The 27,098-nt window shown below is 43.9% G+C and overlaps 1 protein-coding gene across 1 annotated transcript; it reads right to left on the bottom strand.

The window, feature by feature from the left end:
• Positions 1 to 626: 626 nt before the first annotated feature.
• Positions 627 to 26,143, bottom strand: CSRP1 (cysteine and glycine rich protein 1). Its single transcript, XM_083746686.1, has 6 exons — positions 25,831 to 26,143; positions 11,507 to 11,619; positions 5,432 to 5,600; positions 4,499 to 4,628; positions 3,084 to 3,177; positions 627 to 2,365 (listed from the first exon to the last, which is right to left on the bottom strand). The coding sequence occupies exons 2-6, from the start codon at positions 11,616 to 11,618 to the stop codon at positions 2,289 to 2,291; spliced, it is 582 nt and encodes a 193-aa protein (XP_083602812.1). The 5' UTR covers position 11,619; positions 25,831 to 26,143; the 3' UTR covers positions 627 to 2,288.
• Between the last annotated feature and the right edge of the window lie 955 nt (positions 26,144 to 27,098).

The following is a 27,098-nucleotide window of genomic DNA, read 5'->3' as shown; positions in this document are numbered from 1 at the left end:
TAAGGCAGCCCTGTTTAAGGAAGTTTTTAGCGTGTGATTTTACTGTATTTTTGGTTTTTATGGAAGCCGCCCAGAGTGGCTGGGGAGGCCCAGCCAGATGGGCGGGGTATAAATAATAAATTATTATTATATTATTATTAGTGGCCCCACCTGCCACACAGGTTAATGTGCTAAGCACATCTGATCCCTAATGTGTTCTTCAAATGTTGTTGGACTCCTGCTTGACCATCCTTGCCCTAAAGGAAGGCTCTTTCAAGTTCACTTTCCAATTGATTTCAGCTCGAGGACTGCCACAGACCCAGAGTTCCAGCACTCAGACTGGTCTGCTCCTCTTGTGACAAATCACCTTCGAAACCATGCCTGACATTCCTGGGTGGCCCACCCCAATTTTGCTAGAGTTGCTAGCTACAAATGCCCTCATCAGCTCAAAGTGCAGATTCAAATGTTTTTCAGCAGTGACAGGTGGCGGGGAGGGCGAGAGAATATCTCTGTGCATGTATTATTTCCCTCACCCGCATGCATTATTTCTGCCTTCATCTCTAGAAACTGCAAAGATGCAGGCTTTCCCACATAGATTCATGGCAGGTTTCCTCTTCCTTAAATACAGGACAGCCAGACACACAAACTCCTTTTAACCGCTTTATTGAATACATGGAATTTTATTTGCTCTAGTATGTAACAGAACATTGTAAAAATGTTATTACTACAGGTTTTCTGGCAAGTTTGTAACAAATGTGCATGGACCCACAGAAATGTAATCTAATTTCATGCAAATCCCCTAAAGCGGAGAGATTAAAACATTATTCAGACTGCATCCTAAAGGAAAGGATATGAACTGTGCATTTAGATCACACTGAAAACTAATATGGACCCATATTGTGCTAAATAAATTGGGGAACACGTGACCTAGATTATCTGTTAAAAAGCTCCAAACCCTTTGAAGGCTTATACATTGAAAGCAAGACTTCCCCTGAGCTTCATAAAAGGAAGTAGTAAGACTGCAAACATTAGACCCCATATATAGATGCTTATAAGATCTACAGCTTCTGTGGTTTGGAATCTTCCTTAATCTCTTCTTAAACTCTATAAAATGATACACTACAGGTCCAGTTAATCACTGGCTTCAATCTTCTATTACATTAAGAGCTTTGCAGGAAGTGAATTGAATCTGACAGCTCCTGTTTTTAGTGCTTGTTTGGACAGGATACTCAGGTGCCTGTAGTTCCATGACAATGCAATAGACAGGTCCTCTCCTGCCCAGGGAACCTCCCTAAGCAGAGACAAGAACAAACAGGGGCTACCCTCAAGGCAAAGAAGTGAAGCTGACCCATTAAGCACTTCCTTTGTTCAAGGGGGAAGTGACACAGAAAGGACTGGTGATAACCTTAAACAGTAGCAAATTGGACTTCTAAACCTTCTACTTCTCAGTGGTCCCAGTCGCCGTAAGTAACAAATATTGAATCTTTGGTTGTACACCTTCAAACTTGTACACCTTCTAGAAGTGACAGGAATGGTGGGCAATGCCATTAGGGAAAGCACCTGTGTATCAGTCTCCGAAACCTTATTTTGATATGATCTAAATTCTCCCAAATATGAAAATATATTAGTAATTTTTCTGAAATGTTCAAGGTTACAACAGTTTAGGATTTGCCTGCATAGTTCCTCCAAACTCTAGAAAAGTGCTTTATTTACACTTTTGTGCATGTTTACACACTTTCCCTTTACTTCGCTGTATCACTTGTACACAACTAAGTAGTTTAAGTTTTCAGCTCTTTATCCTTGTGGTCCACAATCATCTTTGATCAGCTTCATATTTTGCACTTGACTTTTCAATAAGACTTAATATCACAATATATAATATGTTCTCACAAAAATAACCTTTGCTAGGGGTGGGAGCAAGAGGTGTTTTGAAGAAGCTATCACAGTGTTTTATATATGGAAATGGCTATGCTCTCTGCTGTATATAGTTTCAGCTGTGGCTGAAAGCGTGAAACTGTATTTAAGAAGGCCACTGTATTAATGTGAGCCATGGTAGGTTAGAGCGCACTGCAGATCATGAGAAACTTTAGTGTCTTCTAGGGCATATGGGTCAGGACTATATGGTTGGCTGCTGAGCTAGTAAACAGGAGGTGGGCCAGTGATACACTGGAAAGCAGCAGATTCTGTTACTGTTAATACATTTGCAAGAACTGGTGAAATTGCCTTGAGGGTCAGTCTGGATGAGTTCAGCATTGGCAAAGCATTCAGTGCTGGAGAAGAGACTTCAAAGTCTCTCAAGGGCCAGCTCTTCACTGGGAGTGGACAAGTGCTCCAGCTCCCTGCCCAAAGCCAAAGCCCTTGGGTCCGAAGTTCTTGGCATAGCAGCCTGCAGGAGAAAAGGTGAAGAGAGACACAGTCAGAGTGTTGGCTATGCGGCAAACCAACAGTTCATACAGCATAAATCACTGAGCAAAAGCAGGAAAATTACACTTCCCTTTTCAGGGGCAAACTACACACATGTAACTTCTCCCACTCCATTTCAAACACTTTCATTATTATTATTTTTTTACAAAACACAGCTGTAGAGGCTGCAATCTGCAGCCATTGCATTTAAAAGTTTTAGTGGAAAACCCACTAGAGGCATAGAGATAAGAAGCCTCTTCCCACCCACTGTGATTAATAATTTTGTACAACAACAATGAGCATCAGCGGTAAGTTACACAAGACAAGGGCATTGTGAGTTGTTTAGGCCTTAAGACACACTGTGCTGATATGGAAAACATGTTTATGTATATACCTGTAGGTATCATTAGATATTATCAAGGTGGGCAAACTGATGAAGGGTAGGGGGAATTTATCGGTCTCACTATTACACTGCAAGTCAAGGAACAGTTATAAATATTAGAGGTTTGCCACCTATGGTTCTATGAAAGCCCTAAATAGCAACCTTTTGCAATTTTGCATCTTGGTCCTCCAAGACCATCTGGAGGCGGACAGAACACCCTTTGCATTAGCGTCATATTTGACACATTGACCCATGACTAACCATCACATCTCACTAGAAATCTAACACAAGCAAGATATCCTGAAATATAAATTCTTACCTTTGCAGTAGATTTCACCGTCTTTATCAGCCAAAGTAGTGGACTCTAAACTTTTACCACACTTTGCACATCTGAAACATGCTTTGTGCCATGACTGAGGACAACACAGAAGACAAGATGTTAGGGTGCAAGTAAAAGGATTCACCACAACACTTTTGGACTCCTACATTAGGTGTTGTCAGGTTCTTATTTTTTTAAAGACAGTAGTTCTCACTGGCAATGCACGAGGCCTGCAGCCCAGTCACCCATCTTCCCATCCCAAATACTGTTTTGTACTGAAATATTCCAAATTCCTAGTGATCACTCCTAGGTTTTAGCACTTAAGGTTTGCATGCAACCCAAGGAAGAGAATGAACACACCCCAAATATCTTCACTGATATTCCTATGTAATCGCTTAGCCTCATTTATGCTGCTAACCTTAATCATAATTTAGGGCAAGGAGTTCCAAAGATTAGTGTAGGTAAAGGGACCCTTGACCATTAGGTCCAGTCGTGACTGACTCTGGGGTTGGGGCGCTCATCTTGCTTTATTGGCCGAGGGAGCCGGCCTACAGCTTCCGGGTCATGTGGCCAGCATGACTAAGCCGCTTTTGGCGAACCAGAGCAGCACACGGAAACGCCATTTACCTTCCCGCCAGAGTGGTACCTATTTATCTACTTGCACTCTGATGTGCTTTCAAACTGCTAGGTTGGCAGGAGCAGGGACCAAGCAACAGGAGCTCACCCCATCGCAGGGATTTGAACCGCCGACCTTCTGATCGGCAAGTCCTAGGCTCTGTGGTTTAACCCACAGCGCCACCTGTGTCCTTAAAGATCAGTGTACACTGCAACAAAAAGATGCCACATTTCTGTCTTGATTCTGCAATAGATTACAAAAATATCCATGGTAATTTGACAGAGGATAAGTTTTGAAGGCTGCTTTAAGCACCTTCACAAAAAGTTGTTGAACACTCAAGAGCTGCTTCTTATAACATGAAGTTCTTACACAGACATAGTTTCCATGGGCAGGATTTGCCTAAGGAGCCTGTGAGTGGAAACCCTGTGCAAGGATTCTGTTTGTGTGATGGGCCTTCTCTCCCCCCCTTCCCCATGCCCCCTGCAATTGGCTCAGGGGGCACTGGAAGAAACCCAAGAGGAGAGGAGAGGGGAGGGAAGTTTGCTCTGTCTGGCAAGCTGAAATGCTTCCGAAAACGGAACATTCATAATACTGCAACATTAAATTCCACCCCATGCAACAAGTTTAGTGTAAACTGCAATGTGGGGAAATTCCACACGCGTGTGTTTCACTATGTATTCCCCAAATCAGGAAACCCCAACTGGAAGCGGTTTCCCCATTGCATCCATTGTTTTTGATTTACTCTCACACCAGTGTGTGATTTATGCTCTGAGGTTCAGCTCTTAACAGAGGCTCTTACCTTTCCAGCTCCAACCACCTTCTCGGCAGCATACACAGCCTGTCCGCAGCGGGGACAGCCATCAGCACCACCCACCTTCTGCGCCATCTTGGATGCATTGGGATTGTTGGTAGGCTGGTGGGGCTGGGGCCTGTGGAGTCCAGACAGGGAAACAATCATTATATGTCTGCAGGTTTGTACACTGTAGAGTCTGCAGGGAAGGAGGATATTGGTGACAGCCAATTCCGTTTGTGGCTATGGAAGGAGTGGGGAACAAAAACAGTGTGCCATCAGTATTCTAGGGACTGGTAAGTTATAGGATAGTGTTGTTCCCAAACTTCCATTTTTGCTGGTGAATGCCAGGTCAGTGTGCTGCGTACCATGGGGCATTGGGGACAAGACCACATAGTTTGTTTGCATCACAGAGATCTGGCAGGATGAGAATCTGGTCTGGTACTCATCCAGATAATTTGAGTCATATACTCAATACAGCAGCAGTCAAGGACAACAGCTTAGGAGAGGGTGCAGAAATTGTGTCATTCCAAAAGATAGAGTGCCCAAGTTTGCTTTTTCACTTTCTAAAATATCCATACAGTGGTACCTTAGGTTACATACGCTTCAGGTTACATATGCTTCAGGTTACAGATTCCGCTAACCCAGAAATAGTACCTCGGGTTAAGAACTTTGCTTCAGGATGAGAACAGAAATTATGCTCTGGTGGCGCAGCGGCAGCAGGAGGCCCCTTAGCTAAAGTGGTGCTTCAGGTTAAGAACAGTTTCAGGTTAAGTACGGACCTCTGGAACGAATTAAGTACTTAACCCGAGGTACCACTGTATTTGGCATAGTACCACTGTATTTGGCACCCTTTCTGCACAAGCAAGAAATAAAATCTTCACCTAAGACAGACAATATGATCACACTTGTTACCAGGATGCACAAAGATTTACAACTTACTGCTCGGGTTTGATCCCAAGTCCTTCCCCCCTGTCCATGCTCAGAGTCCCTGCTCCCTGTCCAAATCCATAGCCTTTTGGTCCATACTTCTTCCCATAGCATGACTTGCAGTAGATTTCTTCTCCATGCACAGCTACTGTGGTGCTGTCCAAGTTCTTTTTGCAAACCACTGCAAGGAAGGGAGAAGGAAGAGTCAAAAGTCAGAAGGCCTTCAGAAGCTTTAAGTATCAGACCTGCTTTCTCCAAGGAGCTACCTGAGGAGATTTGTGGGTAGCCATTCAATACCTGCAGTGCCACAGAGAATTAGGGTCAAAGAACAGATGACACTGAAGAGCTACTGTCAAGATACTCTGTGTGTGTTCGCGGTGTGTGTGTGTGTGTGTGTGTGTGTGTGTGTGTATGTGTGTGTGTGTGGAAATCCTCATCTCAAAGACAAAAAGGTGAGGGCGCTGGGCTCAATGGCTCCATCAAGGACAGCCCCAGCAATTTACTGTGATGAGCTGTGGAATACCATTTAATTCAGACATAACTGGCAAGCGAAGAGGCACCCTCCTGAAAATGTCCTGATTTATGCTGCAAGAGAAAACCATCTGTTTGGAAAGGTTTGGAAAGAATCAAAGATGCTTGTTTCTGCTTTGCTTGACAGGTGGAAGGAGAGGAGGGGAGGAAATATTTTAAGTCATTTTGGGAGGGTCTGCATTATCTACTCTCCTCTAAAGCAATGGAATGTAAAGTTTTTGGGGAAGAGTGACTTTAAAGATACCTCTTTGTGATGGCTTTATTCTATAACTAAGGACTTTGCCTGAAAGAAGATGGAGAGGAACAACCTTGAGGGATTTTGACCACTCCTTTGAACTTCGTATTGTGAAATTAAAATAATGAAGAAGGAAAGTTTAGGAACAACTGGATTGATTGTCTGCTAAGCACTAGGAAGAGAACAAACTGTGGGGTTGGATGTAATGGAACTGAGGATTGGCAGGATGGACTGCAGGAAGATTTATTAGTTTAGGGGGGAGGATGGAGAGAAGATATGGATTTTGTTGAGATTTTATCAACCCCACCCTCTTGAAGCTGGAAATAAGAACAGTGAAAGAGACAGGGTGGACCACAGTGCATACCATATTGATGGTGTCTGAGACTTTTAGACAGAAAAGAAGAGATATGGATTATGTTTATTTATTAATGATTCAATAATGAACTGTTTGTATGTAAAATGCAGGATTAAATTTTGGCAAAATGTGAGGGGTGGGTGACACTGGGAGATTGGTAGTGTGAGAGGGGGGGTGTTTCATTTTCACCCTCTGCATGCAGCACCAGTGAGGCTGAGTTGTTGATTACTGGGGCGAGATGTCAGACAGCAATGCTCAAGGCCATGTTAGGGAAGAACATGTGTGTGTTGTCTGGGAGGAAGCAAGATCTGTCTTTCTCAGACAAAGTGTTACTCAAGAGGTATCAGAAGGAAATGTTTCAAAATTGATGAACGACTATTACAGATAGATAAAAGAGGATTTCCTCTACTCAACTATTTTGAGGACAGTTTATAACAATGTATAAAAGCCAAAGCAAAAATTGGTAATTGAACAGGTGGTGTGTAGGGAGAAGGGGTGACTGTATCTTGAAATGATAGTTGGAAAAGTTATTTTATTGGGAGCAGGAAAGGAGGGAGGAAAATAGAGGGAACATCTGGGGTGTGTGGGAAATCAGCTTTTAAATTTGCATCGAATTTGTAGAAATTGTTATTATTTTGGTGACAATTTGTTAAATATTATGGAAAATCAATAAAAAATTATTGGAAAAGAAAAGAAAAGAAAATTGACAGAGCTTTCCAACTGCAGACAAAAATGCTTCTGCCTGGGCTATCCAGTATCTGACAGCTTCACAGTTGCACACAAACACATTTCCCTCTCTCAAATGTACATTCAGACCTCAGCATCACTCATATTGGTGTCCTCTCTTAACCCTTGCCTTGATTCTAGAGTCAGAACTGCAGAGGGTGAGGAGAGGAGAAGAGCGATGGCCGCAAGGATAAGAGGGATCAGAACTGAGTCCAAGAGCTAATGTTATGTTCCTCCCAGCTGCAAAGGAATTAGAGCCTTGAGTTCTATATTGTCCTTAAAGAGAGAGAGAAAGAGATGTTGAGTCTGCCAACAGCAGTCAAGTTTTAAAACCTCAGGAGGCTGGAGTTTGCCTCTTAGCCCAAAATAAAATTGCCTTACTCTTAAAGAATGCGAAAACGAAACAGAGCGCTCCCCTAGGAATGCCACAGTAGCAACAGTAGCAACAGCCTATACCTTGCAACTAAATATGGGTCTCCAAGACTGAATATCCCATCCTCATTACCAAATATGGTACTATTTTCCTCTGACTGGTCTAGCCCTCCAGCAGAGAGAATTAATAGGAGGAGGAGTGTCAAGATGTGCTGCCATCAAAGGAGGATTGCTGCAAAACTCTCTTCCATCAAAAACAGCTTACATTTCTTGGAGTGGAGTTCCAATACTTGCCTGGCCTCGATGTCTTGTACAATCACTACAAGTTAGGCTCAGCTATTTTGAACAGCGTGACATATTGGGCTGCTGGGTCATTATAGTAATCTTAAGGGGAATCAGCTATGATCAAAGATACTTGGTTCTATGTTTCTGGTGAAGGGGATTGAAGTGTGTCTTCTTTCCATTCAGAGTTTTGCCCTCTCCATATCAAAGGCCCCTTTTGCTCAGCCCTATATACAAATCTTTGAGAAGCCACTGCCAAATGCCTCGCTAAGATGCCATTCTCAATTATTTGAAATCAGGATATTAGCCGTAGTTCTGAAGCAGAGATTCCATACCAATGAGCTCAGAAAAGCTAAAAAGGACTAGGTTTGGGGTTGTTTGCAGATGACAGCTGTTTAGCGTATCCACACACTTCAAGAAGAATCTGGTGTTTGTTTTGATGTAACCCAAGCCCACCACTTACTTACACTTCCGTGCTCTACAATGCGTCACTGATTAACTATGTTGCTCTCTGTTGTAATCAGTCGAACAGGAACTGATTCACTGCTGGTGTGTTCCTTTTACTCTCATTCAGAGCAAATGAGGCCCCTTCTCAGTAACTGTCCAGGAAGCCGATATGTTTAGGAATTTCTCCTCCCACCCCCCACAAACAATGGAGCTTGGATCTTATTTGGAACTGGTAAAGGCTAATGGGTTTGATGAGCTACATCCTTTTTTATTTTAAGGGTTTTGATTTATCAAGTTCTCTTGACAGTTTACTGATTAAGACTCTGCTTAGTTTATATTCAGAGGAATGTTAATGGTGATTTCCTGCCATGCAATATTCTTCACTGTTTGTTCCAAACAATGCACTGCTCTGTTTATTTTTAACAGAAAAGTGGTATAAAAGTTTCATAAATAAATGACTTGGCAATTTTATTCTGTCTCATCTCTCTTCACATTTGTAACATGGCTGGTAATGCTGTTCATTGTTTGTGGGTTGGCAACCCTCCAACATAAACTTTGGCTCTCTGGTGAACAAATGGTGTGATCTTTGGGTCTCCTGGTTCCCCAAGCCTGGAAGTGTTCTTATTTGAGGCCATAATATCTGCAGGTCCACAAGTGTTCAGTTACTTGCACAGACCATTGGTCCATCTAGCTTTGTACTATCTGTAAACTGTCTGGCATGGCTCTTCAGGGTTCCAGGCAAGGTTCTCTCCCCAGCCCTACCTGGAGATGTAGGGGAATGAACCTGACACCTTCTGCATGCAAAGCAGATGCTCTATGACTGAGCTATGGCCCTTCCCCAGGAGCTGCAGCTTTCCCCCTACTTCAGACATTTACCCCCTGTAGCTTTGCTTAAGGTTGATGTAAAAAATAGATCTCCACACCCACATGAACAGGCAAGTCACTTGAACAACAGATGAGACTGCTCCTATTAAGTCTCCTTTGTTAGGGTCAAAGTGAGTTTATGTGGTCACAGGGACCAGAGGTTGGTACATATTGTGCAGTAAGAGAGCAGCACAACTTTTGTTTTAAGATGTTCATAGCTGCAGTAAAAATCACATTTTCCAGCTGCTAAACTAGAGAACAGCTGTTGCCCCAGGTCAACACAGTCCCATCACAGAGGGCATTTCCTTCAGTGCTTTGAGATTAGCAGATTAGCCGCATTTCCTTTCACCAGCTATTGTTTAGTTTATTCACAACCACAGCAAGCTGAAGCATATACAAGATTCTTAGAGGCGGAACACACAAACACAGGAGGTCATCAGACACACAGCGCATAAGAAAAGACAAACACAGCATTAGTGTGAAGATAAGCCTAACATTGGATGCAGTAGAGAGCAGAGCACAAGAACAGAAAGCTTTTTATTTTATTTAAAAAACAACAACCAAGTCAACACCAGCTGGCTAAAGAGGCTCTACATTTGACATTCAGCTTCAATAGGCAGGGCCTATCAGGTTTAAAATTCTGTCTATGAATTCACTGTCAATTAGAATGGAGTTACAGAAAGAGCAAGATCCATTGCCGTTATGAAACAAACTAATATAGAACTTTTTACCATCTATGACTAGCACTACAGTGCATGGAAATTTAATGGCTGTGCTTGCAGAGTACAGGAACTGTAAGGCAGAGTAGGACAGAAAGCTTTTGAATTACATGGAACACTTACTGCTGCCTGATTAAGAGTTCCATGCAACTTGAAAGCAGGCTCCCATATCTGTTAACACAGATGACTCAATAAAAAGGACCGTCAGAAACCTTTTTGTATGAAATAATAGAGCAGGAAAAATTTCATGACATTTCTGGCCATCAGTAGCACTTTACAAGTCTGATTTTAGGATTCAAAAAACTTTCACTATTTTAACTTGCAAAATAACTTGAAACATGAGCCAATAATTTGAACATTGGCATATGTAATGTACATGAAGAGATCAACAATGTTCCAGCTTTCAAACTCATCTAATAAAAGATTGGTAAATGTGCAGGAAGTTTAAAAAGTGCTTTTAAGAACATTTTTTTCCTCCAATTTTTGAACAGTCATATTACATGTTCCTTTGCAATCTGGGGGGAAACGACTGGCATGCTTTACTCAGGGTTACTAGAGAAGGCAATCCTTCATTGTTTTGGGGGACATTCTGAGCAGCAGATTTGTACTGCCAAAACGTGGTTGTGCATGCACAGTTCAAAATCTGAGGCAAGAATTATCAGGGTACTGCAGAGGTTCTGGTGGGAGCCACAGTGAATGCTACAAGCAAGGCTTATCCCTTTAGACAAGGTAGATACTTCCTGGGTTGCTGGGACCACTGGACAGGTGTACATAGTGGAAAGCAGTTTGGTTAGAACAGGGCTGTTGCTAACCTCTTTTTGAACAGAGGGCCACATTGACTCTTCAGACCCCATGTGGTAGACATAGGCAGTTTTCAAGATTGACTTTCAAATAATTTTCCATCAGCTATCTAAACTATTTTAAGACAATCTTTAATCACGTTTTAATTTTTTTAAATTAAATTCAGTAAACAAAAAAACAGATTTGGAGGGGCTTGGGAAGCACACACAAAAATCCCTATGGCATCACAGCAAGAGAGCCAGTAGAGAAGTGGATGAATTTTTTAATGACAAATTGGGGACACAAAAATCTTTTTGGGGCTGGATACAGCCTATGGGTTATTAGTCCCCCCCCCTTCCATTGGAATGTTGCTGCCCAGGAGCTCTTGGCCATGTACACAATTCTGTTTCATGTACATAATTTATATTCACAGCACCCCTGTGAGTGTGAGCCAGATCATGTGGCAAGATACATGACATGTGTTTAAGCAGCTCAGCAGTCAAAATACCAGGCCCTACTACGTGCCAACCTTCTGCTGTAGCTCTACAGTGCTCCTGTCCAAAGAGGAGAGGCAGTGTTGTATAGTAGTTAGACTGCAGGACTTCCTTACAGAGAGCTAGTCTGCATTGGCAGCAAAACAGCAAAGCCAAATTGCAACATACTCCCTACTAGCTGCTGAAGAAATCCCAGATTTTATTTACCACGTTGGCAAGAGTATTGTACATGTCTGCATGAAAAAAGAAAATCAGAAACATCCCTGGGGTTGCCATACTCACTGCATAAGAAGCAGGATTTGTGGAAGCTGTTGCCTTCACATTGCACCTCCTCAGCAAAGTACACCGTTTTCTGGCACACGCCACACTTTTTTCCTCCACCCCAGTTCGGCATCCTGTAAAGGGAACAAATGGGGGGGGGCAATGTAATTGACTGAAGACAGGGGAACTGGGGTAGCACAATGAACTTACCACAGGACTGGCCCACCTATGAGGCAAGGTGAGGCAACCGCCTCAGGTGGCAGGATCCACAGGGGCAGCAGATCCTGATGTGGATCTTTATTACCTCTTTGTTCCTTATATAGAACTTCACCCATCCCTTATTCCATCGCAAAGAGGGGGGCATCACTTTGTCATTTGCATCAGGTGCCCAAATGTATTGGGCTGGCCCTGACTTATCAGTTACCAAGGATGCATTCAAATAACCCATTAAAACCCAATAAGCAACCTGCATGAAGCTGTGAAGAGAATGGTTTGCAGACTTTATTGATGTGGCAGAAAGTACCTTTACTGTAGACCAGAGTGTGAGATAAACAGCTCGCATATTTCTATAACTAAGGGTTACATCATTAGCCCCATTAGCCACATCATTAGCCCCATTCCTGTCACCCTTATTTGGCTTGCTCTTTGTATTTCCTGCACACACTGGTTTTTATGCATTCACAGCACACTTGTGTTATGACGGAGGCGGGTGGGTGTTTATGTCAAGCATAGGCAAACTCGGCCCTCCAGATGTTTTGGGACTACAACTCCCATCATTCCTAGCTAACAGGACTAGTGGTCACGGATGATGGGAGTTGTAGTTCCAAAGCATCTGGAGGGCTGAGTTTGCCTATGCCTGGTTTATGTTGCTGACTTTAGTACATTGCGGGACGCGGGTGGCGCTATGGGTTAAAGCCTCAGCGCCTAGGGCTTGCCGATCGAAAGATCGGTGGTTCAAATCCCCACTGCGGGGTGCGCTCCCATTGCTCGGTCCCAGCGCCTGCCAACCTAGCAGTTCAAAAGCACCCCTGGGTGCAAGTAGATAAATAGGGACCGCTTACTGTCGGGAAGGTAAACGGCGTTTCCGTGTGCAGCTCTGGCTCACCAGAGCAGCGATGTCACGCTGGCCACGTGACCCGGAAGTGTCTTCGGACAGCGCTGGCCCCTGGCCTCTTGAGTGAGATGGGCGCACAACCCCAGAGTCTGTCAAGACTGGCCCGTACGGGCAGGGGTACCTTTACCTTTACCTTTTTAGTACATTGCAGACATGCACTAAAGAGATCTAGAGCTGCACTGGCCTCTGATGTCAGTAGCTTCCTTCACTTGGCTCCCTGTCTTCCACATCTATTCCAAGAATGTTGAGGGAGGAAATTAACAGTGGGATAATGAGAAATACCACATGCCTGTAATACCCCTCCCTTGCCTGGAAGAGTCACTCACTGGAATTAATGGCACAGATTCAGAAGGCTTCTGTCAGTTTGTATACTGTGAACAGTCTTGCCGCATAAGTTGCAGGAATTTCCAACTATGTTTTAAATAGTAGATACCCAAGTCTCATTGATTTCACATTTCTGAAATAAAGAATGGGGATGAGGGAAGTTCTAGTAGGAATGCCACATTACAGTTTATGAGATTCACATTATGCCTTTAGACACCACAGTAGTGCCAGGAACAAGGCACCCAATCATTCTACCTACCCTTCTGTCTTTCACCCTAAGGCCTTTGTGTAGGTTACAACATTAAAACAACTTACAATGACAGAAATAGGATGCATCCTAAAAATATACATCTCAAGTGTCAAAAGCCAGGGTAAAGAGGTATATCTACAACATTTGCCAGAAGCTGTATAATGAAGGTGCTAGAGACACCTTGGTGGGGAGGGAGGTCCACAATTTAGGGGCTCCCACAGAAAATGCCCTCTCCTGGACCTCCACCACCCCAAGCTTATGAAGGTGGAGACCTCTGCTGATTTTAGCACCTGAGGTGAAGCAGAAGGAGAATGTACAAAAGGAATGGGAGCCTGAAAGAAGCAGAAGAAACTGCCTCAATTTCATTAGGCTTTTTAAGGGCAGACTGCTGCAACTCTGTTCTTGCTGCTTTGAAGATCTGGATAGCAAAGCTCAAGGTAAAGCATTTCCTGTGAATTAGCTTCTTGCAGAATAAATGGCCTTTACCTTAATTTTGTGTGACGCAAGGAGGATGCTACCTTAAGATAAAGCACCAAGTGGCTCAGAAATGAGAAGGCCATCCATGTGCCAAATCTGTCCAAGGTAGCTTTTAACCTAGAAGGAAAGAAGTCTTATGATCCAGGCACAAGGCCAATACTGCAGTGATACATTCTCTTCCAGGATGTGCATAAACCCACTCATAAAAGGACGGGAAAAATAAAACAGAAAGGTGTGGTTAGAAATATGGAGCCAAGGCCAAAAATAAACAGATAAGGAACACGGAACAGGGCAGTGCATGGCTGAAGAGCGCAGGAAATCTCATTTTCTGAATTAGTGATATACAGTATCAGTCTGATGTTAGCAGTATTTCTTAAGCTTCTTTGGCTGAACTTAGAGAACTAAGAACTGAAGAGGAAGTCCATCTTGATCATGTCCACATGGTTCAAGAAGGGACACCCCCTCTCTTATCACATAACTACTCGGCCATCAAGTCTTAAGAACTGTTTGGCAGGAGCTGCCTGGTTCTCCCAGCCTCAATCTGATCTGGGAGTGGCAAGACATCCAGAACTGCCGCTTACACTGATGAGGGCAGAGGGCACCTCCATCAAGCCCTCTCCTACAAGGGTTGTTTTTACAATGAAAACAGCTTTACAAAGAAAGAACTGTGTGGCAGGAGCTTCCTTGTCCTACTGGCCTGGACATTGTCACCAGCTCTGCTCCTGGATCTGGCCTGAGAAGAAGACTATTTCTGGGGATGGACAGCCAGAATTGCCACTGACATCAGCTGTAACTTTAAGAACTTGTGCTTGAACTTGCCTTTTCCTCTTCCTTCCCATTCCCTTTTCTTTGTGTGCCATGTCATTTTGGACTGCGAGCCTGTGGGCAGGGACTGTCATAGAATTGATGTTTGGAAGTCACTCTAAGAAGTTTGGAAGTCACTTTCTGACTAAAAGGTGTAGTATAATTTCTGTAAATAATTAATAAATGCCAAAAAAAAACAACACAAATACTCCATGCAGAGGCCCAATTGCTACAATTGGTTCCTCTGAAGAAAAGGGGAAGAGGTCCTGAACTTGATATACAGCTAGAGTGCCCAGATCACACTTTTAAGTGAGACAGCTTATACTAAAAATTTAGAATCTTATGTTTTTGCAAAGCCAAGCTGAACATCTCTCTCTCTCCTCTACCATCCATTAGAATGAGAAAGCAGCTTGGTGTAAGCATCTTCTTTTTACTGACAATGCAAAATAATCCAATATATATCTCCACTTCTGCCTTTTGTGAGTTGGATAACTCCTTCTTCAACAATATAACACCTCTTCCAAAACAGAAGCATAAAAAACAGCAGTGGCAGCATTAGGCACAAACAAGGCAAATCAGGTCATGTCACATGTGGAAGCCAGGTGCTCAGGAGGACAGGGAGTCTGCAGCTTGGATAGTTGCATAAACAAGAGTTCAGCAGGTGTACCTGTGTAAACAAGGGGATTTCAGCTGGTGTAGCATTTTCCATCCCAGCACAAGCCACACCTGTTGAGATTTCCGCTTTTGCACAACTGTTAAAAGTACAGTAGCCCTTTCTCCATTGAACCTGCCTAATTTAATGGCTGTTTTAGGCATCTGTATCTATCTGCCTATCTGTATCTATCTGCCTATCAAACCTCTCCATTCTGAAGGAAATCAGCCCTGAATCCTCACTGGAAGGACAGATCCTGAAGCTGAGGCTCCAGTACTTTGGCCACCTCATGAGAAGAGAGGACTCCCTGGAAAAGACCCTGATGTTGGGAAAGATTGAGGGCACAAGGAGACGGGGACGACAGAGGACGAGATGGTTGTATAGTGTTCTCGAAGCTACCAGCATGAGTTTGACCAAACTGCAGGAAGCAGCGGAAGACAGGAGTGCCTGGCGTGCTCTGGTCCATGGGGTCATGAAGAGTCGGACATGACTAAACCACTAAACAACATCAACATCTATTTGCCTATCTCTCCAACTGCCCATACTCATAGTCTGCCCTCTTGAGCAAAGGGCTGCGGACCCTGGCTGATCTGCAAGTTGCTGCTGCCTGAGAAGCTCATCCAGTTTTGAAGAGTTCCTTTTCAAAACAACAACAACAACAAACACTGGACTAAGGCTGGGAGATTTTGCAGCAACTGAGTAAAAAGAATAAAAGCAGTTTTATTATCAAAGCACCTTTTTAAAATATTTCCCTCAGTTGTCTGTCTCAGCCTTCCCACCTCAATATCCTGCAAACTAGCTTTTCACGTTCTGTATCCCTCCCTCTCTGCCAAGTAATTCCAGCTAGGAGCCTTGGATTGCCTTAAAAGGAAATGTGGCTCAGTCTCTCTCTCATTTCTTTCTGCTGGGGCATAGCCCAGCAAGCTGAGCAGGAAGGAGGCCAGCCCTGGCTTTCAATAAAATGGAGTGTCCCTACAGAACAGCACCTTTCAGTGCTGCACATTGTATGACGGGAGCATAATTAGATTGTCTATACTATCTTCAGCAGCTGGGGTAAAGCCCTGATCTCTGCATGCTCCAAATGCAGGGCTGTTCAGATAGTGCAAAGGAGGGCAAGCCCTCTCATAGCTGTGTCAAAGAAGACATTTGTCCAGCCACTGAATATTATTGACCAGATACTAAATCCAGGCTATCAATAATCTGCAGACCAACAGTATCAGTGAACAAAAATGCAAAGAGAAAGTATTTGGGATTGTGCCTTGCCAGTGAGAAGTCCTCAATTTGCAAGATTCTTCTGGAGTTATCTTTACCCTGGCCAGGATTATCACACACAGTTTTATTTGGATCTGATCTATGCATTTCCAAATTGTCATCATTTTATTTGTAGTAATTTAATCAATAGCTAGATTACAGTAGCTGGGATTAGCACCAAATTACAGCACTAATTTACCAGGGGGAAGGGAGAGGCTATGAAGTCAAAAACAGAAGAGGCTTAAACTTGACCTGATTAACTAGATGCAGCTAGACATATCCTGAAATAAATTGAATCCAGGAGCACATTCTAGAGGTCACAATCTTATTACTGCTATTGCTATTACTACTACTACTACTAATACTACTCAAGTTCCAGATTATTAACTAGAATAACTCAAAAGAGATGCATTTATACTGAGTCAGATATAGGACCATGTCTCCTGACCCAAGATCCTTTAACTCAGGAATGAGTAAGTAACCTGTGGCCCTTGCTTGACTACAGCTTCCATCATTCCTGACCATTTGCCATGCTGTCTGCAGCTTATGGGAGTTGATGTCCAGCAACATCTGAAGGCCCAAAGGATTTCCTGTTCTACCTGGAATCGCCAAGTACCAAACCTGGGCCCTGCTCTATACAAAGCATGTGCTCCCTGACTCAGCTGTGACTCCCAACAGCTTCAGGTTCCAGGAAGAAATATAAGGCTGTGAACAAGGATAAAGCTTAAGTGAAATAGAAGATTAATTAGTTAGATGATTCTGCATGTGAAGCATTCTCAGCAGAGCTGCTTTTAAATAGTCACAGCATATAATATTTCAAGAACCAAGGCTTTATTCTGTGCTTCCCACAAATCTTAAGTATCTGTTCCATCCAAACAACACTGCCAACGCCAAACAAGTAAAAGACTGGAAGATGTGGGAAAAAGCAGCTCTTAAGTTAACGTATCTTAAAATGCAATGAGAAAAGGGGTATGTATCAAGAAGCTTAGGTGTGTCAAACAACTCCACTAATAAAAGAGGATTCAATAAGGTTTGCTAAGGTAAAAAAACAAAACCCTGCTCCAATCCAGAAATACATATATAGCAGTACATGGCCCATGAGCAGCTGTATAAACTTAGCTGCTCAATGGTTATCAGCTTAAAATGCACCAATTTGGGGTTGAGTTATGGCCTGAGTTTGCACTATCCTCTCTCCTCAAGGGGACAGCTAAATTTGCTCCCTCTACCAGGTAGAAGATTGAGGCTGTCAGCTTTGAATGGCCCTAACATTTTTTTGCATTCTCCACAGCGTTCCTATCTACATGCACCCTGCTCTCACTGGATTGGGGTTGCTTGTGTTTAAAGAGTACTGGAACTAAAGACAAACTCAGATAAAGCAAAGTATTGTGACCCATCATTGTAATACTTAAAACTATTAAATAACTAACTTTAACAAATATTTCACATTGAAAACAGAATTAATGTGACATATACTGGGTGTCATAAAACTGAAGAACCAGATAGGTACCGATCTGCCACTGGACTCACTGGTTAGCTTTTTAGGCCAAGTCTGATCTGGGGATTTGGAGACAGTGACTCATATTTTAAGAACGGCATAAATGGAAGAAGATAAACCAACTTTCCATAGATGAATAGAGTTGTGGGATATGCCTCTTTCAATTAAAACTCACAAATATGATAAGTGGTAGAAAGGGGAGGTATGACACAAGGTGACCCTACTCTATTTTGGGACGGGTCTGAGTACCACTATTCTATAAGGAAATAACTATCTTATTTGCAATAAACACCATATGGTCAGCAGTAACATACTTAATTTAAGTTCACACTGAGTAGACTGTAAATTATATGTTGTCTTCTCTTAAAGGTAAAGGTAAAGGTACCCCTGCCCGTACGGGCCAGTCTTGACAGACTCTGGGGTTGTGCGCCCATCTCACTTAAGAGGCCAGGGGCCAGCGCTGTCCGGAGACACTTCCGGGTCACGTGGCCAGCGTGACATCGCTGCTCTGGCAAGCCAGAGCCACACACGGAAACGCCGTTTACCTTCCCGCTGGTAAGCGGTCCCTATTTATCTACTTGCACCCGGGGGTGCTTTCGAACTGCTAGGTTGGCAGGCGCTGGGACCGAGCAGCGGGAGCGCACCCCGCCGCAGGGATTTGAACCGCTGACCTTTCGATCGGCAAGTCCTAGGCGCTGAGGCTTTAACCCACAGCGCCACCTGCGTCCCCTATCTTCTCTTACTCCACTCATTACTTATTGCTTCTTCTAACTCTTGTTTCCCTTATATTATCTTTCAAAAATAGATGATATATTAGTGTGCAAACTGCTGTTGTGTATCTTTTGTTATTTCTGAAATTAAAAAAAACAACTGATTAAGGATTTGTCAGGATTGCTATTGCTATAGTTAACTCACAGTGGTTTGCTTACAGTGAAAACACCATACAAGGATATATATGACGGCAGGGTATTCCTTTAAGTAATGATTTTTTAAATTGCTCCTTTTAAATGATAAGAAAGTTGAGATAAGAGTGATATGAAACATTTGAAAATATATTTGGCAATAATATCTGATAACCAGATTTCCTAGTTACATGGAGTGGGATGCACCTAACTTGGCTTCTGTTTGCACAATGGGGTTTACCACCCCATTCACCCTGTGAAATTGGCCCTATGGGGTTGGGAGAATCCCCAGAACAGTGCACGGGGGGGGGGGGATTATTCTGTCTGTCAAGTCGAAATGCTTTCAGATGTGGCATTTCTCGTGGCATTATGTTGAACTGCACACTTTTTAAATATGCATAGGGTGTAGATATATCGTATTTTGTAAACAATCTACACAGACATAGTTCCATATGGCATGAACTCTTATATGTAGTCCTCGGCACTTTGCAAATAGAGATCAGCAGTTCAGGAACAGCCACCAAGACACCCAATATATGTAATCTAAACCTAAATACTTTCCCAGAAAGATGGGAAGCACCTGAATACATTGTTATGGTCCCACTGCAATAATAAAGAAGTACAAGGGTGACAACAGCAACAGGTCAAACACAGTCAGAACTTTCCACTCATTACCGGTAATCAAAATGACACACTAAACATTTTGCACCAGGCAGGAACCAGCTATGTTTAGGCAGAAATTGTTGGTTCATTTCTAAAAATAATGTGTCAATAAGCATACAAATATGGGTGATCCAGTATACATTGTATACAGTATACAGACTTTTTAAAAGTTTTTGACAAAGTTCTTACTCAAAACTCCTGAAGAAGCTTAGCAGTCATGGACTAAGAAGGCCAGTCCTCTTATAGATAAGTAAAGAACAGGAAGCAGAGAGAAGGAATAAATGGACAGTTCTGACAATGGAAGAGTGTAAGAAGTGTGATTTCCTGAGGAACAGTATTGGAACATTATATATAAAAATATATACACACATACGCGTACATACAGTTGGGGGAAGGAGCAGCTGGTCACTGAGACAGCAGGAAGTTAAGAATCATGGTTATGCCGCAGCTGCTGCTTATCTATTTAGATCAAAATCATTATTTACAGTTTTTAAATTAATCCTTTGTTCTATTCAAATGGTGGCCTTCCCTTCTTGCCTGTCAAATCCTATTGCACCCAACTACAGAAATTATGTGGTTCGATGCTGACCAGTTGATGAATTGAAACAGGAAATTTATCTTTCCACCCTCAGTAAGATTATGACTATTTATAGTCATATTTATACTCCCACACTACATAAGTAAGTAGGCTTTATCTAAACTTTGCATTCACAAGTATCAATTGGATAACAGTATTTCTATTTCCCATGGCTGTATGTCTAACCTAAGAGACAATTGCCAGAACGTATAATTTTAAAATGGATTATCCAATGCTTTCCGGATGTTTACATTATCATTTGGAAGGGATTCCTTCTGAGCTATGAGTCACCACCTGCAAAAGCACAATAGGAGTAGAACACTCGGTGGCTGAGCCCACTGGGAATATATCCAATACTAATATGGGAGAATCATCCATCTATCAAGGGACCAGAAAATATAGCTGCAGCAACTTTGGTTTAAGTTCTCCCCCCCTCCCCCTGCATGCTGGGACACAACATGTCATGATACTGAAGGGGGAGGGAAAGAACTGTAGAGGGGAAATTTCACAAAACAATAATGTGATTATGAGATCAGCCCTCATCCATAATGCCCAGGAAGAAGCTGCAGGAGTAGCTTGTACCACATGCTACTTGATTATAGCAGGTAATGGATAAATAAAGTTCAAGCTGAGCAAGACACAGGGCACACTGTGACTTCCTTTGCAGCTCAACACTTTTTTTAAAGGAAGAAGAAAGTATTCTCAGGTGGGAGAAGTTTGCTTCTCTTCAGATCATGTATATTTTGCGTTATGACACCACTAAACCAGTCACAAGATTCTCATATGTTTGTTGCCAGATGCGCTACAGGGCATACACTGCAGGTCAGCTGCTGGTGAAATCAGTTTCAGAATAGCACTGATCTGTGTTAAACTGGCAGAATAAAAAAAAACATTGAAAGGAAATATTTAATGAAGCATGAGATCGCAACCACTAAGTTGAACAGCAGCAGAGGGTGGCCTGATAAATGGCACTTTAGAAAAACAAAGAGATTAACTGTACATCCCTATCCATAACAAAATTAAAGTAATTGGATTTAACCCACTTTAGACCCATTAACGTTAATGGGATTCATCACAGTTTATAAGTAAGTTAACTTAGAGCTGGTAAGTGACAACCAAATAATCTGTACAAATGTGGGGGGAAGCAGGAATGACATCCAGTACCTGGGGTCGGGAGCCTGTGGCTGTTTTGAAGACCACAACTCTCATCATCCCTGACCATTGGTCATGCTGTCTATGGGGTGATGGTAAAAAGTTAAAGGACCCCTGACAGTTAAGTCCAGTTGCAGACGACTCTGGGGTTGCGGCGCTCATCTCGCTTTACAGGCCGAAGGAACCGGCGTTTGTCCGTAGACAGTTTTTTCGGGTCATGTGGCCAGCAGGACTAAGCCGCTTCTGGCGCAACGGAACACCGAAACCAGAGCAGCTCACAGAAATGTCATTTACCTTCCTGCTGAAGTGGTACCTATTTATCTACTTGCACTTTTTTGGCATGCTTTCAAACTGATAGGTTGGCAGGAGCAGGGACCAAGCAACGGGAGTTCACCCTGTGGCGGTGATTCAAACAGCCGACTTTCTGATTGGCAAGCCCAAGAGACTCAGTGGTTTAGACCAGTGTTTCCCAAACTTGGGTCCCCAGCTCTTTTTGGACTACAATTCCCATCGTCCCTGACCACTGGTCCTGCTAGCTAGGGATAATGGGAGTTGTAGTCCAAAAACAGCTGGAGACCCAAGTTTGGGAAACACTGGTTTAGACCACTAAATGTTCCTGTTCCTGTTCTAGTCTGTCAGCTTCAGCTTCTGAAGAAAATCCCCATGCTTCCTTAAATGTAAATTACAACAGCTTCGTTATAAGCCTCATTCACATTCATGACTTGGGGGCAAAGAGAAAAAATAAAAGGCAGGAAGTAGTTGCAGGGCATACTTTTCAGGGCCCAGAATTAGAAGTTCCAATGATGAGGGGATATGGGGGGAATTGGGAGACTGCCTCGTCCTTAAGGGAGGCAATCCTCATAAGTCTGCATTATGAAAGGGGTATAGGGACATACCCATGTGTTGGCCAGGTTGGTCTCCACCTTGGGAGCAAACCCAGAGGGGAGCAAAATCGTGCCTCTCCACTCTGGCTCAGAGTGGCTAGGAGCCTGCCAGCCCTTCGGCACGCTCTATGGTCCGCTCCTCTGCTGATCTGGGTGGCAGGCAAGTGTGCAGGCTCCTCTAGGCACCGTGGTAGAGGAATCCAGTTGTTGGTGTGGGCCATCAGAGCAGCCCTGTGGGGCCCCCCCTGCCCAACTGGCCAGCGGCTGTATTTGAAATGTGAGGGGAGCACCCACTGGTGCTTGGAGGGAAGAAAGAGTGGGCAAGAGTTGCTGGAGGAGGAAAAATGAAGGAGGAGATGAGCAGAGTAGACCCCACCCACATGGCCACAGAGGAAGACACTGATGGGTGCATGAAAAGCAATGAAAAGCAAACATTTTGAGTTTCTGGTCCATGGTGTCTCTCAACTTCAGAGCTGCTGATACAAGCCAAGGGAGCCTAGGTACACCACTGCTAGTGTGCCTAGCGTCCCATTTCCCTCTACAATTTCTACAAGTATTTATCATTTAAGAAGCACTTGAATTCCCTGTGTGACAATCTCATTGTGTTCATGGTTCTAACACAAATCACTAATATTATCATGTTACAGATGAGAAACTGAGGCTGGCCAAATGGCTAAAGAACTGAATCTGAACCCAGGAGGCCTGGAGTAGCTTCACCATACAATCCAGCTAATTATTTCACGAGCAAAAAAACCTGATTTACGCAAACTCACAAAGTTTTCTGTGGTTGTTTTGCCACATTCTTGGAGCTAATAGTCACTTGTGGTCAGGAAGGTTCCAAGTCTGCTAGGGAAGGAACACAGACACTCATGCAATTATCAGATCATTGAGTAATAGCATGCTTTACCATAAATGGACATTCTTTAGTACTAAACAACAGTCAAATTCTTAAGTAAAAAGGTACTGCAACTAGACAAAGCATGATTATAGTAATTCCATTCAGCACAACGCACTCTGCTATCTGCCCAGTACCTTTCCACAACAGGCTTCAATACTGACTTTTCAATGTTCAGGGTAGATAAGGATTCCCAACACAAACTCTGGCAATCTAAAGTACTTGCTTCAATTTTTTTTTAAAAAAGCCAAACATTCTTTTAGGTGCACAGAGCTAGGCCTAACAATCTCTTAACTTCATTTCCAGTCTTAAAATGTGAATATTTACAGGATGTATACAGAGAATCAGTAATACTAATGAAACCTAAACTGAAGTTCCATAAACCCTTACAATGTCTTCTAAGTAAGCCAGGCCCAGGGTGTTTAGTTTTGGTTTTTTGCAAAGAAGTCAAGTGTTCAACAGGTACTCAGCATGCTCAATACTTTTGAAATTGTGGTACCAAATAGCTCTGAAGTTTTTAGTCAACCATACAAATTCAGAATGCAACTGCTGTTGAAGATAATTGCCAGTTATAAATACAACAATAGAAATAATAGCCTTGGGGTATTTATCAAGGAGTAGAACTGTTCCTTCTGTTATTCAAATTAAGAATTTACCTAATACACCACCCTAAATACTAATGCCAGCAAGATTTCAACAGACTGTATTTGTACAGCAAATGTACTGTAGTTGGAAAGCGTAGTGCTGGTGATCAACAAAAGAGGTTTAAAGACTGTCTCAAGGCAAATCTTTAAAAATGTAGTATAAACACTGGCAGCTGGGAAACACTGGCCTGCGAGCGCTCCAGTTGGAGAACAGCCTTTACCAAAGGTGTCATGGGCTTTGAAGACACTCGAACTCAGTATGCAAGGGAGAAACATGCCAAGAGGAAGACACGCTTGGCAAATCCACACCGTGATCAACTCCCGCCCGTAAACCGATGTCCCCACTGTGGAAGGACATGTGGATCCAGAATTGGCCTCCACAGTCACTTATGGACTCATTGTTAAAACCGTGTTTATGGAAGACAATCTTACTCAGCTACGAGTGATTGCCAAAGAAGAAGGTATGTCACACAGTATGCTCCATCATGCTACTCCGGGCACCACACTTTAAAGAGAATATAAATTGGGTGGGGAACCTGTGGATCTTGAGATATTGCTGGACTTCCCAGTCCCATCCAGTTAGCATGGCCCATGATCAGGATGGAGGGAGATGCAGTTCAGCAGCATCTGGACAGCCACTGGTCCCATATCCCTTTACGTCAGCAGTTCTCAACCTGTGGGTCCCCAGATGTTGTTGGACTACAACTCCCATAATCCCTGACCACTTGTCATGCTGGCTAGGCATGATGGGAGTTGTAGTCCAACAACATCTGGGGACCCACAGTTTGAGAAACACTGCTTTACGTTGTATGCCAGGCATGTCCAACAGGTACATCGCAATCTACTGGTAGATCCCCGGCTGATCCTGGGACCCTTATCAATCGTGGAATTAAATAAAGTTAACAAATAAAAGCTGAAGAACTCTGGGCAATTCTACCCCAAAAAAGCTCAACAACTCTGGGCAATCCACCCACCCCACCCATGCTTCTCCTCCCTCCAATGGCAAAGGGTAGATCACTGCCAGTTTTTTTATACTGGGAGTAGATCACAGTCTCTTGGAAGTTGGACGGCCTGTTGTAGGCAATTCAGAGGAGGTCAGTGAAGATGCACAGGGGTATAGAAAGTTGTGTTAGGAAAGCTTGAGAAAACTGGATATGTTTAAGCTGGAGATGAGAAGACTGGGAGGAAATGCAAAGGCACTCTTCAAAACCTGAACAGCTGTCCCACAAATACTTGTTCTTTGCTGCTGCAAAGGGCAGGACTAGGTTTAATAGGTTGAGTTACAGGGGGTAGATTTGGGGTAGATTTTGAAGAGACTTCAAGAGGAGAGCAGTTCAACAAGAGAGAAGAGCTCTTTCTCCTGGAGTTTCTCAGGCAGGGACTGGACAGCCATCTGATGGGGATGCTCAAACTCTGGATTTCTTGCACTGGTCTAGACAGTCTACAGGATGCCCACCATGTACTTTTTAGATGAAACACATCACTCATCAGCTAAGAATGAAATGTAGCCACACGCCTTTTGGACATCATATCACAATGAATTTGTTGGATTATCCAGAGGTATTAAGGTAGGCTCTGGAGGAGTCAGAGCAGGATTTTCTTCAGTATGCCCCCCCCCAAACTCCAAAAAAGGAGGCCCCATTCAAACGTTTAAGATGCATTCACAAAGGCAAAACCAGGTTCTGAACTGAAAAACCAAGAATCAGGTAGTAAGTAAGGCTGAGTGTGTTGCAATGCTTTTTAAAATTGCATATTGACCCCAAATAATTACCATTTCCCTGCAGGGGGAGAAAAGATGCGAATCATGTCTCACAGTCGAGGAGGCAGAGTTTGGTTTAGGGCTCGTCAGCTCTACGGGAAGCTGAAGCGTGGCTTACTCTCGCGTAACCTCCCCCCCCCCCCCGCGCGTGCGTTTTCATGGCGCAAACAAGGCTTGTGCGTCTCGAGGGATTTTATTAGTTCATTTGACGCACACTCCTGTCGCAGAGACGGCTGCTTCTGAGGGGAAACCAAGGGGGATCAGAACCCCGAAAGTTAGCTCTGTGACATAAGGGGAAAAGGCGCGGCAAGACATGGCGCCCCCGCAGCCGCAAGGGAACTTTCTTCAGACGCGCTGCAGCCGCAACAGCAGCAGCAGCAGCAGCAGCAGCAGCAGGGCGTTTGCCACCAACCCTTCCCAGGCAGTGCCGCGGCGGCCCAAGTGCCCCGCCCGCGGAACGGCGGGAAAAGGAGGGAAAAGGCCCGGCCTGGCGCTTGCTTACCTGGCGAATGCTGGCGCGCGTCCGGCTGCTGACTGCTGTCCCCTCTATGCTCTGGCTCTTTCTCGCTCAGGCTGGCCGGGCTCAAGCCTCCCGAGAGCGGGGCTTGTTTTGTTCTGCTGGGCGGAAGGCGTGTCCCTCAGCACCCCGCGCGCCCGCCCAAAGAAAGTCGCCGGGGAAGAGCGAGCGAGCGAGCGAGGCAAGGAGGGAGGGACCGAGGGCTGGCTGCTGAGGGCGCCTTTTTCGTCTGTTTTTTGCACTCAGCACCACAAAAGGCCTGAGGTCACGTTTCCTGAAGAAACAAACAAACAAGGCAGGCAGCGAGCGGGGCAGGGTCGCCCACCCAAGTGGATGAGCGAGGCAGCTGATGCTGAGGAGAACAGGGACCGGGGGGGGCAGCAAAATAATCATAACCATCTCTCTTATTTTTTAAAAAAATACTTTCCCAAACCACTTTGAGATTTTATTAGCATCAAGCGGCATATACATCTTGTGAAATAAAACAATAAAACAGAAGATTTTGGCGTCTCACAGGGCGCTGCTGAAATTTGAAAGTCCAAAGTGGGCCACTGCATAACATTTCCAAAATGCAAACAAGAACTCAAGTGATTAAGGAGCCCCCAATGGCACAAAGCATCAGTACCTCTGGCTGTTAACCAGAAGTTTGGTGGTTTGAGCCCACCCAGAGACAGCTTGAAGGGACGCGGGTGGCGCTGTGGGTTAAACCACAGAGCCTAGGACTTGCTGATCAGAAGGTCAGCGGTTCGAATCCCCGTGACGGGGTGAACCTAGCAGTTCAAAAGCAAGTCAAAGTGCAAGTAGAAAAATAGGTACCGCTCCGGTGGAACGGTGTTTCCATGTGCTGCTCTGGTTCACCAGAATCGGCTTAGTTCATGCTGGCCACATGATCCAGAAGCTGTACTCCCTCGGCCAATAAAGCGAGATGAGCGCCGCAACCCCAGAGTCGGTCACAACTGGACCTAATGGTCAGGGGCCCATTTACCTTTACTTTAACTAGGGACAGCTTGGGGCCGGATTCCAGCAGTGCAGGGGGTTGGACTGGATGACCCTTGGGGTCCCTTCCAACTCTACAATTCTATGATCATCACTTAAGCTTAAAAAAAAGATGTAATTCTTGGTGTGGTGCATTCAGTAACCATTTTTGGTATTCAGTGTGGTGTAGTGGTTAAGAGTGGTAATCTGGTGAACCAGGTTCGCTTCCCGCTCCTCCACATGCAGCTGCTGAGTGACCTTGGGCCAGTCACACTTAT

This window comes from Podarcis gaigeae (assembly GCF_964106915.1).
Source record: "Podarcis gaigeae genome assembly, chromosome: 6".
Taxonomy (NCBI): Eukaryota; Metazoa; Chordata; class Lepidosauria; order Squamata; family Lacertidae; genus Podarcis; species Podarcis gaigeae.
The sequence above is the reverse complement of the archived record's forward strand: the minus strand, read 5'-3'. Positions and strand labels throughout refer to the sequence as shown.